Genomic DNA, 21356 nt, shown 5'->3' on the forward strand with positions numbered 1-21356 from the left:
TCATCAGACGAGTTGCTGTCGTCTGTAGTTGTATAAAAATTATATATTTAAAATTAAATAATATATTTATAATGTATTTACGATCCACACATTTCTTAATTCATCAACTATTATTAAATTTATTTTCTTTTTTTTCTCGATAATACATTTAATATGCTTTACTTAATTTTTTTTACTTTAAAATCAATAACAAATAAACGAAAAAATAAAACGATTTTTATTTGTCAGCACCTCATTTTATTTGCATTTTTTTTTCTTTTTTAATAATTAAAATAATGTACATAATAGCCATTTTCAGATATCGTGACAACACAGTAGGAGATACGCCCGAATGTGACGATTGGTACTTCATTTTTTTTTAAATTTTACGTTCAGCCTTAAGTAACAATCGTTCGCGTGGAATATAACTCCTACTAGTGTTGCCACCGCATAAAATAAAAATATAAACGTACATGGCACGCTAGTCGCTGATTTGAAACACCACTGTCATCATCTCGTCTGTCAAACTTTGTAACTGGCAACACTTCATTCTTTCAATGTTACCAACAATGAAAGGGCGAATGCCGCAGTCTGGTTAGACGAGAAGATGATGTCGCGCTGTTAGTGATGAAATCTATTTCATCAATAACAGCTTAGTATTAACTTAGTCCCAGATGAATCCGAAGCACTAAATACAATAAATAAACGCTTTAAAGCCGCTTTGACTTAGATAAACTTAAACTATAAATGTCGACATAATCTCTTCCATAAACCAATAAACAACAGATTATCACTAAACGCTATTTTTCTTTCATCGTTGCCTTACACTGATGCTTTTTAAACGTTAAAATAATAAATAAAAAGAGTTTTTAGTTTAAATATTTATTACGAACGCTTTAGAGAAGTTTTAATCAAATTTCTGATCAGAATGTCGTTCCAGGCAACATTTGTTAGCTATGGATTTGAGAAGGGTCAGTTTGTTCGAGTTATTTGTTACTGTAAATTTTCCTTGTTAATTAATCTATGGCATCGTTTTTGGAGCACCGTATTTAAATCGGTAGCAAAGTTTTTGGAATGCCAACTGTCCGTCGAGGACGGCGAGCGTATTTCAAATTTGAAACATATTTCGCTGTCAGAAAGTTTCATTTCGAACTCAAAACTAAACTGGCTTGTCAAGTTTAAATACTTCGCATTTTTAAAAATGGAACACTCGGACGATCGGTAGTCGATTATTCGGATGACGTAGTCGATGTTGAGGATGAAGATGTTGACGAGTTTTTTATTGGTACCATAGTGCTGACGAAGGTTTTGACGGGACATACCAAACCAACGTGGTGGTCAGAAACAACGGCAGTTGCCTGTACGTGCCCCCGGGCATTTTCAAGAGCACATGCAAGATAGACATCACGTGGTTTCCCTTCGACGACCAACACTGTGACATGAAGTTCGGTAGCTGGACTTACGATGGCAATCAGGTATAGCATAGCTTCGGATAGATTTTATTACAATTAGCTGCTGGTATGTGAAATTGTGGGATTCGTTTTGCCACCTCTTTTACAAGTTTTTAAAATCGATTTCAAAATAGTGTTGGAAATTTAATGATATTTAATTTATTGGTTAGAATCGATACTTTACCAGTCAATCGATAATTTTTGAGGTCGATTAGAAAGCGTCAAGAGTTGGTAAAAAGTATTCCACGCGACCTGGAAAGCATGTTTCAAATGTTCATGACAGTTAACTTTTTACATTTTTTTAATAAATTTTCATATAACAGCAGCTATGTATCGATTAATTTAAGAATAGATATAAATCGTTTAAGCTAGGGCGTTAGGAGTAGGGGGAATCAAGGGAACCATGTGAGAAAACCAGAAGGATATCTTTTACTATCCCAAAAGTTTTGTATGTACTATTTTGCATGGCGCAACACATGAAGCACTCAAAGGAAAAATATAGTCACAAACTTTACTTCTGTACTGCCATACGGATGCGCCTTAAGACGCATTTGAGTCTAGTATTTATAGTTGAGCATGAACCAGCGCGAAAGTAATTTCTAATCCAAAAGTTCGCACATTTCGTGTGAAAATTACTTCTGCGCTTATATGATTTTGTTTAGCACGTTTTTTCACGTTGTAGCATTATGGTTTGTTTTATTTTTAAAATGATGTCAAAACTCAATATGTTTAGTTTCAGTTGCATATTTTTTAGTTACGTGTACATAGTTGTCCATTACTGATTTAGGTAAAGTGTTAAAGTAATTCGATATAACATCTACTCCAAATATAATTTTGTATTAAAAATTAGCCTTTTCTTGTGACGCTTGAATTGTATATTATGTTTTTTACTAGTTTTAGAAGAGATGGCATGGTCACATACGATTTGTTTATTCTTGAATTTAGTTAGATATAATTGCACGATAGCATTACTACTAGCCTAGAGAAAAATTTATCAATCACTTGAGATCGAAAATATACTTAAAAATTATTGTACTCTCTTAAATACCTAATTCGTAACTTATCTTATAAATAAACTGCTAAGTTACGGCAGTTAATACAATAACTACTTTAAGTTTCATCGCATTGGGGACTGGAGCTTCTCGTGTCTTAGTTAACCACACGTTCAGGTTCCCAGGATAGACTTAGTTAAACCTAGTCTAGGATTAGATTAGAAAGTAGTTCATATAGGTATACGAGTGTTTGTAGATGTTGGGTGGTTCAAAAAGAGAATGTTCTATCTTCCTCGTTATATATTATAGAAAAACATAAAGCAGTACCGTTTTCAGTGTATTTGTCTCTTTCAATTTATATTTTATTAGTCAGAATGTTTCATATTAATTTTTAAATGTTCGCTTAATAAGAAACTATTTGACATTATTCGATATAAAAACTTCATGGATAGAATTTTATCCGAAATTTGGCTTCACGTGCAGGTTAAATATCCCACATTCGCCACAAGCGCAGTCACCCTCCACGCGTTCCAGCACGCCCGCGAGACTTATTATAAATTCCTTAAACCACTCCACCCGCTGAATGTTGGCTGAATAATTCCTCACTCTATCACAGTTGGTCCTTGTTACCTACGGTAAGATCCTCTCGTTTATTACTGACTTCATCTAACTTCATAGTTGGAGTTGAATAATTTTGTCTATTATATAAGGCTATAACTGAATCCAAAATTTAACTGTAACCGATGTAATTCTCATTCGTCTAATGAGTACTAATTTACTAGTTAGACTTTTAACAAAGTGGTTTACATTTGGAATTTCGTTTCCGAGTACTTACGGTAAACCGAGCTGTAGTTAAATGGTAACAGATGTTTGTTCCCAGTGACTGTTAGTTAGCTTAGAAGTTCTAAACTTGCACACACTCCAACACCTTTAAAGTGGTTTGTGGAGCCAATACTTAGACGGTGTTCATCCTTGTTATCTGTAAAGGCCGTGTCATAATGTATGCAGTACTTATTGACGTTATAATTTGGAATACAGGGGTGTGATGCGATTATTCCGAGGAAATGAATGGACCAAATTGAACTAGTAACTTCAACGAAGCCAAGATATAAATTTGTATAGTAGTTGCAGTGATAACTTAGGATTATGTGACCCACTTGTTATGTTGTCTCTACCTATTAGCCGAGTAAAATAGAGATAGGTATAATGCACCCTTTTTCTTCATTTAGTAGTGTAAAGATTTTTATCAATTGAATGTAATAAATGTCAATCATGAATGAAAACGTGTGTTTGAAAATGTGTTGTGAAATGAAAATCCTTTGCTTGCAAATTATTAAATTAGGCTTTTAATCCTGGTTCATAACAGTGGTGATAAGAAAAATATATTTCCATTTTGTAGCAAAATATAATTTAAGAATGACGTAATAGAAAAGGAAATGTTTAGGCATAAGACATCCGGCGTGAGATGAGTGACATTGTCGAAATCACTACAAGGGACCCTCCAAATGAGGATTCGTCTGCTGCCAAACGCAAATACACTGAATATAAACCGACTGACAATGGCAGAATTCACTTAACACACTATAGGATTTAATTAAATTTGTAAGCAAAGGATTGGTTACGAGTTTCCGCTTTTAAATGTTTATATAGCAACACCGGTCTGTCAAAATTTCATCGATAACAATTCAACGATTGTTAAATTGGTGTTCATCAGCGGTATTGCTATATGCACCTGATTGTTAATAAAGAAGCGTAATCCGTATGGCAGTTCTTAATTTTTCTATCTTCTTTCTACATAGCATGATGCATTCCTTCCCCTGTTACCCTGCACTCTTAAGTCTCTCACGTTTCCCTGTCGGTCTGTATGATGACGGCATGAGGCGGTTGCATGACTTCCTAGTATGGTACTGTTAGTCCGGCTGCTTGTATTGTATGAGGTTTGACTGTGTTTCCCTGGCAGCTGGATCTGGTGCTAAAAGATGAGGCTGGCGGTGATCTGTCTGACTTCATCACGAATGGAGAGTGGTACTTAATAGGTGAGTCGATATTTATTAATACTTTTTAAGATTTTAATGAGCTCAATATAAGACCTGAAGTTGTCGAAATAGTTTTACAAAATGTTGTATATTTCGAACATAATGACTTGTCTATGGTACATTACTTTGTTATAAAATCTAAATATCAGTTGTCTGTATTGAACATTTAACAATGGAATAATTCAATCTCCTATATCATTAACGTTCAACGAGTGAACACAAGAACAATCAACAAGATCATTCACAACAAATCTCTCCGCAGGAATGCCGGGCAAAAAGAACACGATAACGTACGCGTGCTGTCCGGAGCCGTACGTAGACGTCACGTTCACCATCATGATCAGGAGAAGAACGTTGTATTACTTCTTCAACCTGATAGTGCCGTGCGTGCTCATATCCTCGATGGCACTGCTCGGGTTCACACTGCCTCCCGACTCCGGGGAGAAACTCACACTCGGTCAGTATCCGTTCTTTTGTAATTTATATCGATGTTGTAATTTGGGATATACTATTTTCTGATGGGGATAGCTAAAGGAACATATTTATTTTTCAATTTATATTTTGGATTCAATATTATGACGAGTTCTTTGCGCTCGACTCTGAGTCGAGCTAATAATGAATTAAAGTGCCAATATGCATAATATGGAGGCCAATATCAGATACAGAATCCAAAGAAGAATAAGTAAACAGAGTACAAGAATAAGTAATGCCAAATTAGATATTCTGTTTTGAAAGTGTAAATTATATATTTAATATTTTGATATTCAAATAACGAGAAACAATATTTTGGGCATCAAATTAGAGAGCGTATTGAGGATAATCATATAAAGATTGAGGAAGCTATAAAATATTTTTCTTTGATATTATGTTATAAAGAAATGCTTTACCGGATCAAAGAATAAACATAGATTATAAATTTATAATATTCAAAAGTGGTCCACATAAGTAGAATTTGGAGAATTTAGAGTCACACGAGAGAACTTAGGGCGATTTCAGGTTATTCCCAAACGATACATCAGGGGCTATAGCTTAGCGCTACTGGATTATATTCAATTTTCCAGAACGAGGCAGCTGAGATCAAACCTTCAAACTATAATAGATATATTGAATGAATAATAATGTTCGTGAAATACAAACTTTTATGCAACAAATCATTTAAAGAAAACGGGATACTGTGATTTAGTTGTGCATAGTTTGTTTCTAACGAGATGTAAGAATTGTTTTCTTTAATGCTTTCCTTTGAAACGCTTAATGTTCTTTGTCGTCTTTCGAGTGAGTGCAAGCAGTCAGTTGCTCGTACTTCTTTCTATATGAGGCTCGTTAGCATTTGAACAAGTAAATATATTTTTTTAAAGTTGCTTAGATGGTTTGTTATTTAGTCGAAACTTTATTTAAAAAGTTACAAATTAATAGAGAGTATAATATTTGAAGCAATAAATCTTTGAACGCTTCAGAAAGATTTCTAAACATAAATAGGTTCAGGGTTTACATTACGCACTAATTTATTTTCTAGATTAAATTTCGAGAGTTTGTTAGGAACATAATTTGTCCTTATGACACAGAGAGCACGTTCCTTATTCTCTAAGATCTCATAACAGACTTCAATTTAGTTCAGGAGCTCCGAATGCCGTTTCGAGTAGTAATTTTTATCACCAAAGAGACGTCATTTCTCCGGCAGTCGCAATTTGTTACAAAGTAGCTGGCCACAATTACCGCTTTTACAATTTAATTATCTTTAATGAGGCCACAATGCTCAAATACGGCTTTCCGGAACACACTTTACTTTAACAGCCAATCTACGATGTAGGCATTATCATCCAGCCATCAATAATGTCTTGTTCCGACTTGGACCGTTCCGCGAAGTCTTTGACATTCCTTTTTGTTCTAGAAATAATTTAAATATAAGTTCCGGTTTTAATTGCGCGGACGGTTCTCGAAGTTGAGATCTGACTTAACTGTTTGAAAATTTTGTATTAGCTTTTATCGGGACATTTCTTTTCACTGAAGCCTTGTATGGAATTAATTAGAGTTGAAAAACGTAGTTTCCGTTTGAAGTATTTCTATTGGTAAAAGATTTTACATTGAAACCTTTAAAAATTTTAAATCTGCGCGATAATATATTCTTTGAAGTATACTTTTTATGAATAGAAAATGATTGCGATATTTAGAGAATAGCTTCCTTAGTAATAGATGACAAGTATAAGGGCAATTTATAATTGTAAGTATTATACCAACATATAAGTAAGTTATTCGATAACTCAATCATGTGATTGAAGATATAAGTGTCTTTAGTGGCATTAAATTTTTATCAATTTTTTAAATAAATTGCTTACTATGACCCTAAAAGGATACCTATTAAAACATTAAAAAGGGCCAGCATAACAATTTGGCTGGTGTCGGCAGGTGTGACGATATTGTTGTCGTTGACCGTGTTTCTGAACCTGGTCGCTGAAAAGATGCCCTCGACATCGGACGCAGTGCCTCTCATAGGTATCGCCCTCTAGGACACCGAACTTATACGCACGCTGCTTCCAGAAAAATAGATCTGACGAATCTTGATAATGTATAAAAAATAATAATTTGTAGAAATTAATTTAACCTTAATAACATAATTATGCTCAAAATGGAAGAGATAAAGTTAATCCAGATGCATTAAGCAAATTAAAATTCGCACACAGAATTTTTATGCCTGATAAAAATTTGTACAAAGCAAAATATAATTCTTGATGCATGTCCATCTTTTATGAAAGTTCACACAAAGCACACGGCCGCGTTTCACGTGCTACTGAATGTTTCAAAGAGTTTCATTCGTTGCTTGCCGGACGTGCAGGTGTCAGATAAAATTCATACTTTTAGTGAGGAAGCAGCGTGCACTCTATAAATATTAGATTGTCTAGAATGTGGTATGACTGTTAATATGTGTTGTCTTAGTACCCCAAAGATCCGATGTAGAGGCAAGTGGTGAGTAATTTGGTGTAGCATCATCACGATCATCATCCAGCGATGTTGTATAAAGCCCTGGACATGTAGGAGAAGATTAGAAGAGTTGTGTACTCGGTCGGGTGAGGGCTGGTAGGGGTGTTAACATTGTGTTTGATTGCAGGAGTCACTATTCTTCTATCGCTGACGGTGTTCCTCAACCTGGTGGCAGAGACCCTGCCGCAGGTCTCCGACGCTATCCCCCTGTTAGGTACACTGTCCACACCTAGCCCCGACCGTTTTGCTCCATCCCGCTTCGCTCCATTTGTTTTCTCTTCACGATCATTATGTCCTTTTGATTTTGTTTCGTTCACATATTTTTCTATCAATATTTCGTTTTTGTTGTTCGTTTTATTAAAATATACATCTAATTAAGAATTGTTTTAAAACATTACAAGGAGTAAATTATGTACGTTAATTACATCATGATGAAATTTGCAAGCTTAAATAGCTTCTGAGTGGTATCATTAGCTTTCATTATACTCTTAAAGGATTATTGGTCATACATATTGATTGTGATTGTAAAATAAATGCTTCGCTTTATTGTGAGCGATTCAATTAGTTAAACAAAGTCAAGTAATTGAAGCTTGAAGTCGTAATTGTTTCTAGTACTTAATACTCATAATTAAATTTGGATAAGAAATCCTGGAATCGATTTCGTGGATCTTTGCTTTAGCTTAATGAATTGATTATTCATTATTTTGGTTGATATACTTGAACACACAAATGGTTTTGAATACAAGCAGACTTATTTCCGATTTAAGTGGCATGGCATGCATTTTACTCATTTTACAAGGTTTTTTGTTAATCTGGTGGATCCGAAGGTAAGTCGAGTTATTTTATAATATTAAATGTGATTCGTGTTTTTAATTTTTAGGAATATGTGATTCTTTTGTTTCATACGTAATCGATTCCATGGTGTACACTTTTGGGTTTTCGTGTCAAATTTGAATGTTTTTGTTTGAAAACAAGTTCTCCGTCTCGTGTATTACTAACTTGTGGATACTTGGAGGGTGGTGTAGCGTTAATAATTAAATAATACCCTTCTTAAAAAACAATATAAAAGCCAGAGATAATATTTGTATTTAAATAGTTTGCATGATTATCCGTTATGTTTTGTTTATGATTTAACTTGAGCCCCGAACCGACTCAGCACACCGACACGGCATCATGCCCATGACGAGTACTGGATGTACACGATGACCCGTAGGTTGGAACATAGAAACTTTTTGTTTTTCATAGAATATTATATTGATCTTTGCAGGTGTTACAATCCTCCTGTCGCAAACAGTTTTCTCTCTATTGGTGGGACATGTTATCACAAAAACCTCAGAGGCGATCCCGCTAATAGGTGAGAAATGTCGTTTGCAACCAAAGTATTAAATAACTGAGCAAATAATAAACATACATGACTAGATTTGTAAACACAGGATGCGCTTAGAGGAATATTTTCAAGAGCAACGGAGATTGTGTCCAAAATATTTCTCCGGCCGTCCGCGACACCAAACTAACAAAGATCTAAATAGTTGCGATTGCTTGATTTTAAATTTATTTAAACGAGACCATAGATTTGTACTTTTTTCTGTTTTCGACTTGCATTTTAGAGTCTCGGCATCTCTAGGGACTACTCTATGCTTTACAGCTCTTGCCGGTTCTGTCGACACTTCAGCTAGAATTACTGCACTCATACGAGCTAGTCAAATCCTTAGACGCTGAACATACAATTTCTGATGGTATCCTTAACTGGCATCCGATCTTCTTGTAATGTTTAAAAATAATTTTGTTCCTTGTTCATTTCATTGAAAATTTTATGAGATTATTTTGTCCGATTTATTTTTCGATTGGCCTCCGAAAATGCCGTAGTGTTTATGTGACTACTGACGTCAGATTTTACTTTGGCATGATCTAAAATAAATTAAACGATACAAAATAAAGCACAACTCTCCTGATTAAACGAGCTTTTTAAATAGGTGATTGCCTGTAGTTTGAAGGATCTTAAAGTTAAACAACGGTTTTAAGCAACAAAGTGGATGCGGGTAGTCAGAGTCCAGCCTCCAAGTATCTCGTGAACTTCGGATCTCTCTGTGTGGTCTGTTACCAATTACTGACAACCTTTAAACTTTACTTGGCGTTGTCAAAGGAGTGACTCGATTAGCGAACTGCAGACCTAACTAGTTCAAACTTCCAGTTTGAAGCTTACTGCTTTACTTGTTTACAATTTGTTTTCTTTGTATTAAGTTCTTTTGATTAAATCGCTCTAATGTGCCGCCGTTTGCTTGCTTTATATTTTATAAATGTCATTCCTTTGACTACGTTGTTAAATAATCACATTTTGTAATCAATATAAATTAGTGATTAAATTGTTTGGTGATTATTGGAATGAATATAAGTACTTGTGTATATTTTATTTATACCAACAAAAAATGTAGAATACCTTGTGATTTATAGTATAATTTATTGTATTTTTTTGGAAACAATCTGTAATTATAATACTTTTTGCTATAATCGTGTTAATTATAATGAAATATTCCTATTGACAATATAGTATATTAAAAAATGAAACAAAAAAAATCCGTTAAAGAGTAACTTTAATAGAAGCAAACATTCTTCAATTTCATTATTACAATTCTAATAAAATCAATATAATAATAAAAGCAAGGCTTTGTTATCAATTTGATGTCATTTCTCGTTTTTCAGAATTTGTATCCATGATCAAATTATAATAGATTCAAAGTATAATTTCGACATCTAATTTGTATACGGGACCTAGATCAATAAACACAATGAAATCACAAATCATATTCATTGCAATTCCATGAAACCTTAAAAATATGTAACATAATTTACAAACGATGAAATACAACGCATAAATTTCATCTAAATGTAAATTAGACGCGTTGCATGCTCATTTAAAATGCATGTGGCTGTCTGTGTCGACTTTAATTAGCAACCATAAAATATATTTCATAAATATAATATAAATCAAGTACCTAATTTTCTCCTTATATTTATGTTTTGTTCGACCATCCTTAGAAGCACTGTAGATCCTTTAGCGTTAACAGTATTTGTTAGCATTTGCGACACGCGGCGCCATGTAAGTAATTATGTTACGAAATATCTCGATAAATGCAGAGCATGTACCCACGTGCGAAAGCTTCGAATATAGTGGAAAGGTAAAAGATTTTAGAGCGTATAGACGTGGCAGTCAATTTATTCTGTGTAATTCGAAGATCTATGCACCTTTTTGCTATATAAGAACTCAGTAATTCCATATTTATTGAGGTTATTCCATATATGACTTAGACGGGTTATAGACGTCGTGGCGGTTGAACTAATTGTCTTAACGATTTATAACTGTTAATTTAATCTGGTATGGATTACCCTGTACGTTCCGCTTTGTGAAATATCTATACACGATTAAATTTATCAGTAAATCTGTGGGATAGTTGTGCGTCCACTGCTACGTGTATGACCTTTTGTTTACGTCAGTATATTTTTTTGGAATATTTATGCTTAAAGCGTTTACCGATTAACGCGTGTGGGTTTGTTTTTGCTCAAATTCCTTAGAGACTAGGATGTTGCGGAATGTATCACGATTATTTGAAAACTTGTATAAGCAATATCCTTTACAAGTGTTTGCACGCGTACGTAACAGCGTCGCACAAGCAAAAACGAGTTCATACAAACACCAAATCTGTAACGTAATGAATGGCGTCGCGTGCTTTCGCAAAATGTGCTTTACGACAAAGCGTGAAGCAGTGGTATTGTATGACAGGCACGTACTTCAACTGCATCATGTTCATGGTGGCATCGTCGGTGGTGCTGACGGTCGTGGTCCTCAACTACCACCATCGCACCGCCGACATACACGAGATGCCGCAGTGGGTGAGTGTGTGGTGATATTGTTATTTTCAACTTTATACACAGTTTTAGGTGTAAAGACAGATTGTAATTTTACGAGATCAGTTTAAACAACGCATGACATGAAAAAGTAGGTAGTTAATTACGTGACTAAACCGTAGGGTATGACTTAGATATCCCATTTAAAATGTGTTTTACAGAGCGTGATAGGCTAAAAAAACAGTTGCAAAAATATTGCCTTTAAGACGATACATTCTTTGTCTAGCTAAAATTCTTTTACTCAAATAACTATTGATACTAGATGGGGATAAGTTACAATCAAAATTTTACAACAGATAAAAACAGTGTTCCTACAATGGCTGCCGTGGGTGCTGCGGATGTCGAGGCCGGGGAAGAAGATCACGCGGAAGACGATCATCATGTCGTCGAGGATGCGGGAGCTGGAACTGAAGGAGCGCTCGTCCAAGTCCCTGCTGGCGAACGTGCTGGACATCGACGATGACTTCAGACACGCGCCGCCGCCGCCGAACAGCACGGCGTCTACGGGGAATCTGGGACCGGGGTAAGGAGATTTTCGATAATGTATTTTACTTATTTAAATCAGTCAAGATCTATTTATCGTAGACGAGGACAAGCATTAAAAAGCCAATGAACACAAAATAAAAACATTCTAAACCGAGTGAGCTGACCAATCAAACAGTAGTGTTGTTTTTCAATCAACTTCTCTATGAGATGATAGGAGAAGTTACAAGATGATGTTGTTACTATACCGCTCTAGGCGTAGCAAAAACGGCATATTATGTAGCTAATACATCGGATCATAACTATAAAAATATTTTAATATTTTACTGATTATGATATTAAATTATTATCATATAAGTATACATTTTGCGTTTGCTTTTCAATCATATCTTTACCAATATGTATTCATTTACAGCGAGCTTTTCTGTGCAATACAGAATTATTGAAAATGTCGATACATTTTATTTATTGGGGATAAAATATTTTATCAGCTATATTAATACAAGAGGCAGATTTCAATATAATACAAGCACTCAATAGTAATCGAAATTGTACTCTATAATGAATACCAGAAGATTAATGGAAACTAAGAAACAAAATAATACACATCATGCGTTTATTCACTAAGGGGTACAAAACCAAAGCACCGAGTTTCCACCGTTTTTTTAAATGTCCACGCCAAAGTGACTCTACTGTACCTGATAGTAAGTGGAGGAACCGCCAAAAGAATGTCAACTGACGAGAGATGATTACCCCTCGACAATAGATACAATTTTGCCGGCCTGTTTGAACCGGTTTACACATGCTGATTCCGGGATGCCACACACTTACGTGGACATATGGGTTTTAACTCCTCGTGTACAGTGGTCGCTATCCGAGTAGATATAAAATATATCCTACCACCAGCAAAAGTGTATTCAGTCCCATGATGTGATAAAGACGAGTCTACACATCTAACACTAATAGCAGAATAAAGCTTTCGACATAAATACCCTGGTTCCTATTCTTTCTTATCAGCAACAGGTCAAGGCGAGGCATGCAGCCTAGAACTGGCTCAAGGGCGTCTTCATCTCATAAATGTACTTGTATTTAGGCCATTCGTTCTATGTATTTTTATTGTTAGTACGTGTTTCAATGCTGGTTTTATGAGGTGATAGTCAATTACTTTAGAAAGGGTTCTTGGATTCTCTGATTAAGTGGATTCTGGTGTTTTTAGTAGTGCTAATATTAGGGCTTTTTAGTTTTCTGCAATGAGCGTATTTCTAAGCATTGGTACAAAATAATGGTTAATTACCTATTATGCTTCGATACAGATAAATTTTCAGAGAAAAAAATATATTAAAACACATTCAAGTTCTAATTATTGTATTTTAATTAAAACCTGATTAGTCGTAGCGGATAGTATTGCAATGAGAAATAGAATTAAATTAATGAAGGTTTCCACCAATGATATATATTTTACTTCAGTAAGCTTCCGAAGTTATTAATTACTAGCTTTTGCTCGCGGCTTCGCCCGCGTGAAGGAGTTTTCCGGGATAATTTTTTTTCGACTTACTTGATATGTATCGTTATATTATGACCAAATTACACAAAATCATTATAAATTGTAGCCTTTGTGTTATTCTGATGTATAACCAATATTACTGTAAATTTTCATCCAAATCCGTTCAGTAGTTTTTTCGTGAAAGAGGAACAAACATACATCCTCACAAACTTTCGCATTTATAATATTAGTAGGATTAAACAAATTATTATGTTCTATAAGACAGAAGCAAATGTTTTCCATGAAAGTACTTGTGTAACCTCTTGACAGACTCTCTCCAACCAGGTGTTCAATATTCCGCACGGATTTTCGCCGTTCGTTCGTCCGTCCGTCTACGATGGAGGACGTGGGCGGCGGCCTGGGGCACCACCGGGAGCTCCACCTGATCCTGAGGGAGCTTCAGTTCATTACAGCCAGGATGAAGAAGGCTGATGAGGAGGCTGAACTGATTAGCGACTGGAAGTTCGCAGCGATGGTTGTTGACAGGTCAGTTAATCATATCGTAAGGTTTTCAATAAGGTTATATCGATTATTACTATGCAGTACCTTTTTATTTTGATTTTGCTACTGTTTATAAACCATCATATCGCTTATCATTCTACGGTATACAATTGTAATAAAAAAATGCATTTTCATGACTGATGAGAACGCAACTTAATACGTAACCCATTATAATATTCAGATATGACATTGATGGAAATAGAATAACGCGTTTGCTCTTTAAGTTTAATAGATTCGTAAAATTTCTGATGTTATTAATGGGTCTGGTATGGTAATTATACTTGCCTAATGATATTCGAGTGTTGAGATATGATTTTATTTCCATCTCATTTATTCTATTAAAATGATTTAAGTTGCACACCTCATGAATCATAGTTTAAGTTGTAGAAACCCTAGCGATGTAGCAGAGCACTGAGGGTTGTCACTTGCAGGTTTTGCCTGTTCGTGTTCACACTGTTCACAATCGTGGCGACGGTCGCCGTGCTGCTGTCAGCGCCGCATATCATCGTGCAGTGAGCGCCGGACTCACGTCCGCACCAAAGAGAGAACTAATATTAGACGACCATAATTATAATCATTTAAATACGTGGTTCAAACGCACACGTCTGCACTTGAGTGGGTGTACTCAAGCGCCAGCGCGCGTGTGCACACCAACCCTAAGTCCAAAGACGGTAAATGTAATAATTAAAAACGTAGTTAAGTCCAGTATTATAAATAAATTGTGATGTTTATGTACGTTATACAGATAAATGTTGACGAGTGTAATTTGTTAAATAAATAATATTAATATTAAATTAAAAAACGAGATTAATATTTTCATTTTAAATTAGGCTTCGTGGAAGATTTTAATCGACTCGGATGTAACGAATGATCGATGTTATCGAGAGTTTTATTAAGGTCGAGAGGTTGTGTGATCGTTTGTCATTCGCCGGTATGATGTCATTGCGTTTGCCAAATCCGGTGTTCGGCGACAAGACAGATTAATGAAAACTCCGGCGACGTTAGTTTGTCGACGCGGGAATTTTGTTAAAGAAATCTATGTTTTGAGCCGAGATACCTAAAAGTTAAAACCACAATGTCCTCAATTCTTTCATTTTATTTCGATATAATTTTTAATGTAATTGAACAATGTCATGTTTCTATAAAAATAGTTTTTTAACCGAAAAATTTTGGACAAGTCACATAAAAAACTTTCACTGCCACGTGAATGAGAAACGTTTTTAGTGTCATCTTAATGTCAAACCTTAAGTACTTTCTTTTATTGATCTTAATAAAACTGCTCGAAGTTTATCGAAACAATATGTAAGGATTGAAGGGAAATTTATATGCAATCGCGTTCGGATGGTATCCTTAGTAAAAAGAGGGATCATGGTCATTATATTAAGTATGGTGTACATAACATAAAGGATCAAGTAATGGTAGCGACATAATAGTTTACTATAAGAAGGACCTATTCGATAAACGTTGCGTATCGATGGTCTTTTGTATCGATTATGTTTGAAATCGATTAAACGTCGATATTTCCACACACGGCATCGTATGTGGATACGAAATATTATTGCAATAAAGTTAATGCCCTCCAATATTAGTAAATAGGCCAATATTGTTAATATTTATTAATCAAATTAGTTTTGCTGTTAAATTAATTGTTCATCTCGATTTTATGAAATATATATCACTGTTATACTGCAATAAATATTTAATAAACTAATTGAATGTTACAGCTATTCATAATCTTTTTCTTTTATAATCGATACAAAAGACCAATGAAATAATTCGCAATCGAAACGAGTGTCTTTAGTTAAACAATCGTAGTAGAAAACGCTCGAAACTCGACTTATTCAGGAATTGTTAACTAGTGGAATTGATAAAAGAATCAACAATATAAATGGAACCAAAATAATAGGAAGGTTGTGTCCTTATACTGAACTTTAAAATTAATGAATAACAATTAAAATGTAGACGTAAAATGCGTTAAAATTTGTTAAAAAACAAATTCGATAAAGAATCGATATGAAAAATCGATACTATTAATAATCGGAAATAAATTTGAGGTATTCGAGTAGTTTTCTTTTATCACACTGTTAATGATAGATTATATCTAGTTGTTTTACACATATACAGTTAACGCATAGCCAAAATATACAACGCCGCTGAAATATCAATATAACCGTATATTATAAGTATGTACATACAGAATATCATGTATATAAATTAGGAGAAAAAATTTATAAATTGAAAAAAAGACTCGATTCTTCACTTAGATCACCCAATCTTAAGCATCGTTTTAGAAATCATTGCAATTTAAAAATGCTATTAAGACGTGTCTCTCGAGATAGTTTTCATTAAAAATGGCGTTGTGAGTTCGAACGAATATTCTGGAAAGTTTTAAAAGTGAGGTTAAGTCAATATGGCGGTCGAGATCAGATTTATGTTAACGGGACAGTGAGTGACAAACGAACTTAGCACTACTGTAGCATCTAGTTATAGATACACTAGTTTCTACCGTGACTTCGCACGCTTAATGATGCTTATCTTCAAAACGAAACACTCCAACACACTCAATCACATATTAACGACAATTATAAGACACATAGCGATTTCTTTCGCTAATTAACTACGGACAATGCTTATAAACTATAACAAAACGTTATGTCAAAATATTTCACAGACAGTCCGAGATGCGACTCTGCCACAGTTTTGTATGTATAGATTATTTAAATTAAAAATAATTCAAATCTTTATCTATATTCGTTCCTCGATTTCTCTTATAGATGTCGTCATAGCCTAGTTATTGTCGTGTCCCTTTGAATTAGAATAAAGTAAGAAAGCTCACTAAATAATGATAGTTTTAAACGATCTATGTGTGTCCTTTTCTATTTTTATTTTTAATATTTCGAATATCTTGTGTAAATGAATTTTTGGTGTACGAATTGAAAAGCGTATTTTCAATGTAGCTTAAGGAATTATTAGGAATTGCGATAACTACTCGAGTAAGAGCGTCGTTTTAAGATATTAGTCGTGTTACCTACGGGAGAGCGGCAGTTTTGTTGGACGACTAATCGAATTATTAGTTTTCTTGATTAGATATTGACACTATATGATCTAATTTAATAAAGTTTTGTTTGTTGACTATGAAGTCAAATTAATTTAAATTTGAAATCAAAATTCCTAGCTATATCCAGCTAATTTTCGTTTCCGTCTAATGCAGTTAGCTAACATTACCAATCGTCGACTTAGCCTGTCAATGAACAACAGCCGCTCGACCAACATAAAATAGAATTTATCAAATGTTTTAATTTCGCAAGTTATTTTATTGTTGTTTATTAGTACCGTACGGTACTTGTGCAGGACTTGGTTGATCTCACGTTGTTTTTTTAAATATTTTATCAATTGTTGATTACTTTTGAACCCTATTGTATATTTCAAAATATAAATGGCGGATCGGTTATGACGAAAGGCGATAATTTTTCCGCTAAAATCAGCAATTGCGACATTTAAAACTGTTCGGGACAAATATAGTGTGAAAAGTAATAAAAATTAAGTACAGTCATTTGGCGAGTACTATGAGCGGTTCTAGTATATTGAGCGCCTTAATAACAGTCCACATTTCTTTATGTGTAACTAACACTGAGCGGCGCAAACCCTAGTGCGCAGACAATAATCGATATGGATAATGGAGCTCTCAAATCGATTCAGATTTTCATTCGATAAGTCGTCGTAACCGACTTCGCCTATTAATCCAACATTTAATTAGGTTTGTTAGTGCCAAAAATAGGGTTTATAAATATCTAATTAAGTTGAATTATAGGGTTTAAATAAAGTTGGATTTTATTGTAAAAAATGAATAAACGAACTAGGGACATTGTTAACGCGTATGTTGCTCCGTCGGTGCGTCACCGCAGCTCAATCAGCCAATTTTAAAAGCACTTATTTTATTAAAAAAATAAAAGGTTGTGAAATGTAAGGGCCGCGGTGATGGATCGATTTTAATATAAAAATATACAATTAAAAACGAGTAGTATAATATAATTATTAAAAATGGGATAAAAATAAAATCGCCTGCTCGGGACCGGGTTAGAATAAACGTACAAAATGAACTGAAGCGATGATCTCATGTTATTTTTGGTCTGTTTAATCCATATTTCAGTGCACTTGTAGGTCATCAAATTTCCATACTAATTGTACTTTTTAAAAACTACGAAATTTTTACAAAGTCTACGAAACGTTATCACGAAAATATCATAAAATGTTTGAACAATATTTGAGCTGTGGAGAAATTAATATTTACTTACTTGTATTTTTCATTTAAAAATTCACAGGATTCTATTTTTAAATTGATGTGTTTCTCTTTAACTTAGTGGCCAGTCTTTTGAAATGCTTTTTAATAATCGGCAATCCATCAATTTACTAGCCAGGACCAATAAATAGCTTTTGAAAGTGAAAGCTCCCAATAATGGACATAAAATGTGTTTTATTGTGCTGAAAATATCGTGATAAATAATTTTCTCTCCGTCTTTTAGTGTAAAAATTATTATGCGGATAATTTTTTGATATTTTCGTGATTTTTAAATGTGTAAATATAATTTTGTATTTCATTCCTAACACAATTTCCGAATTGCATTATATTATCAAGTACTTATATTTATATACGTGTAATTATTTTTAAATGTTTGTATGGCATATAAAGTTTTTAACTCGAACTTTAAAAATTACTTATTTGTATGGTTTGCTGCTATTAAAAACATTCTTGTAACACGCTTTGTTGTGCGTTTTTTATAAAGCAATATGCTTTGCACATGGTGGAAGTGGTGACTTAAATAGTTATCGAATAATAGTGTAATTTTACAATAACGTGTTATTTTTTGTTTTATTCTAATTCATTTTAATTAATTAAATTTGTAGGGTGTAATAAGGTTGTGTCCCAGCAACCGCAAATGGCAGTATCTGATTATGTCCTAAGCCGCGCGCATTTCACGGCTCTGAAAAATCTTTCTTTCTGATCCTAATACCTAAGCATATCACGAATTTCTAAAATCGAATAAAAAATGAATCTAATTTCTAGCAAAAGCGCTTATTCCATTTTTAAATGTTTAGGAAAATAAATAGCCAATTCTGTTTTTAAATATGCATTGGTTTCATGTTTATTAAAAACTCTTTGTTTTCGGCGTTACAAAAAATTATTCTTTGTTTAAATTTCTATACTCTAAATTGAGCAAAGTCGAAGCCATTGAAGAGTGCGTCGCCCTCTATTTCTAATCGATAGCAGATGCGCTCTTATGATCTTCAAATGTTCGCGGGCGGCGGTCCATTGACTTCTCACGAAGACATTTTGAGGTTATATCTCGCGTGATCTAGATTTGCTAAAGTTTTAATTGAATTGTTTTTTAGTGGTCTGCAAGTGGTTAGATTTAAAATATTTCGACAAAATTGGTCCTGGAATTACAGTTAGAAATTATTTTAGAATTACTTAGTGTTTTGCTGATTTCACGCTAAAATTTTTCTGAGGTATTTTATGTGGTTCAATGATAAATATATTTGATGAAATATATGAAATGGGACGTCTCGAGATACTGAAAAACAAATAACAAACTTGGCTGCAAGAATCAAATAGAAATCAATTTAAATTTTAAACTGATTGTAATGGATTATTAAAAAATTAAAGATAAAAATTGATAAATAACAGGGTTCCGTTGTCGGGCTCGAAGGACCAACTCTTCAGTTCAATTTATGTAATTTTTAAACCATATGCCATACAAACACACCAGCATACTGCACAACAGAAACTAATGCTTTAATCGTGAAACAGGTATTTTGGACTCACATGTACATTTCTACTTCTGAACGCTATGTAATTTAAGATTTTAAAAAATAATTTCCATTTTTTCATCTTCAAGTTTAAAATTTATTATGATGTAAGACTTTGAGACGTTTTAAAACTATCGCGAAATTTCAAATTGTCACTTTTCTTGACGGCTGCGATTGTTATTTATTTGAAAGTAAATTTCTTCAACATTGTTTCGTTTTGGTATTCACTTGTATATATAATTCTCTTTTAAACCGTGAGCAGTGATAATATTCAACGTGTAAAATAAATGTAAAATCTTTGCTATACTTGAAACAGCAAAATAAATTTTAGTAACTTTTTTAGATACTAAAATATCTTTCTATTCATAATGTCAGTCAACATAAAATATATTTTTTCATTCGTTATTCGTCAAGAAAAGTCTATAAACATAAAACTTTCATCACGATCGCTTTGTAGTACATTTTGAATATCACAACATTGCCTCAAGAGTGCTTCTGTCATATTATATTTATTATTATTTCAGACAGAGTAAGCCAATGTATGCGCCATAGATTTTCAGCCAATTATTTAAAAAAAAAATTGTATTTAAATTGGCTGTATGATTTACGAATGATGGCAAATACAAAATGGCGCTGACATAGAGAAATGGCGCGTACTAATGACCGTTGGTCTTCCATCCATAGACAAATATGTATTTGAAAACTACAGTTGTTACAATATAAAAAAGTGTTTATAAAATATAATAACATGGAAAATTTTATTTAAACTGAATTCTGGAATAGATTACAATATTTACCTTGTCCTGTTGTATGAGTGTATTGTTATTTTATTATCATTTCTTATAAAGGTATAAAGAATTACGTTACATTGTATTTAAATACATTATATCTACTATAGTTTTATGTGTACAGTCTACGTTTAAAAATATGTTATAAATAATATGGATGGCGGACTAAGTTCATTAAATAAGTTCATAATTTAAACATGCCAGCTTACTCTTTCACTCATTGTATATTTATTTTCTATCTCTTTCGCACGTGATGCTCCACATTGTGTTCCTGTGGCTTAACCATTAATGGAATAATTAATTAAATTTAATTAAATTAATAAAAATGGACAATTATATACGACTGCAAAATTAAATACAGCCGAGTGTAATGTAAGTTTATAACGAAAGCCCCTATGGAGGTTTTTATAATAGATGAAAACTATAATAATAAAATAAAATACAAAGGTAAATTTGTAAAATAAAAACGCGAACGGATAAAAAATGTTTATTCGTTAAAATTGACTATCGTAAGTAGTATTCGATTTGTATAAAATTATAAAATAAATTAAAGCAATCTGATTTATAATATGATGTTGTTTTATTTGAAGTGTTGCATCCCATATTTACAAAGAATATGGACCCTATTCTCATAAAGAAAGGTCACAAATTTGTTTAAAAAAATCAAAAAGAAGACACCACAAGAAGAAATATTTTCTAGAACTTGAAGAGATTAGATATGGTTAGATGGCCTACATTTTACCTCAATAACAGACTTGGGACCGAAAAAGAACTCTCAATTTACACACAAATGAGCGCTAAACTTCATTAGGTTCAGAGCGAGCTTTGTCTAGATTTACTTTTACTTACTTTGTCCTCAAACTTAATTAATGAAAAGAAAAGTGATTGTATTGCAC

General features: G+C 33.5%; 1 protein-coding gene across 1 annotated transcript; it reads left to right on the forward strand.

Moving 5' to 3' along the window:
- Positions 1–237: 237 nt before the first annotated feature.
- On the forward strand, positions 238–20922 carry LOC115448483 (acetylcholine receptor subunit alpha-type acr-16). The gene is made up of 8 exons (XM_030175934.2): positions 238–1454; positions 4383–4458; positions 4721–4915; positions 7562–7648; positions 11213–11322; positions 11634–11860; positions 13634–13849; positions 14296–20922. The coding sequence occupies exons 1-8, from the start codon at positions 1419–1421 to the stop codon at positions 14378–14380; spliced, it is 1032 nt and encodes a 343-aa protein (XP_030031794.2). The 5' UTR covers positions 238–1418; the 3' UTR covers positions 14381–20922.
- Positions 20923–21356: the final 434 nt, after the last annotated feature.

Source organism: Manduca sexta, chromosome 25, assembly GCF_014839805.1.
Source record: "Manduca sexta isolate Smith_Timp_Sample1 chromosome 25, JHU_Msex_v1.0, whole genome shotgun sequence".
NCBI classification, from domain to species: domain Eukaryota; kingdom Metazoa; phylum Arthropoda; class Insecta; order Lepidoptera; family Sphingidae; genus Manduca; species Manduca sexta.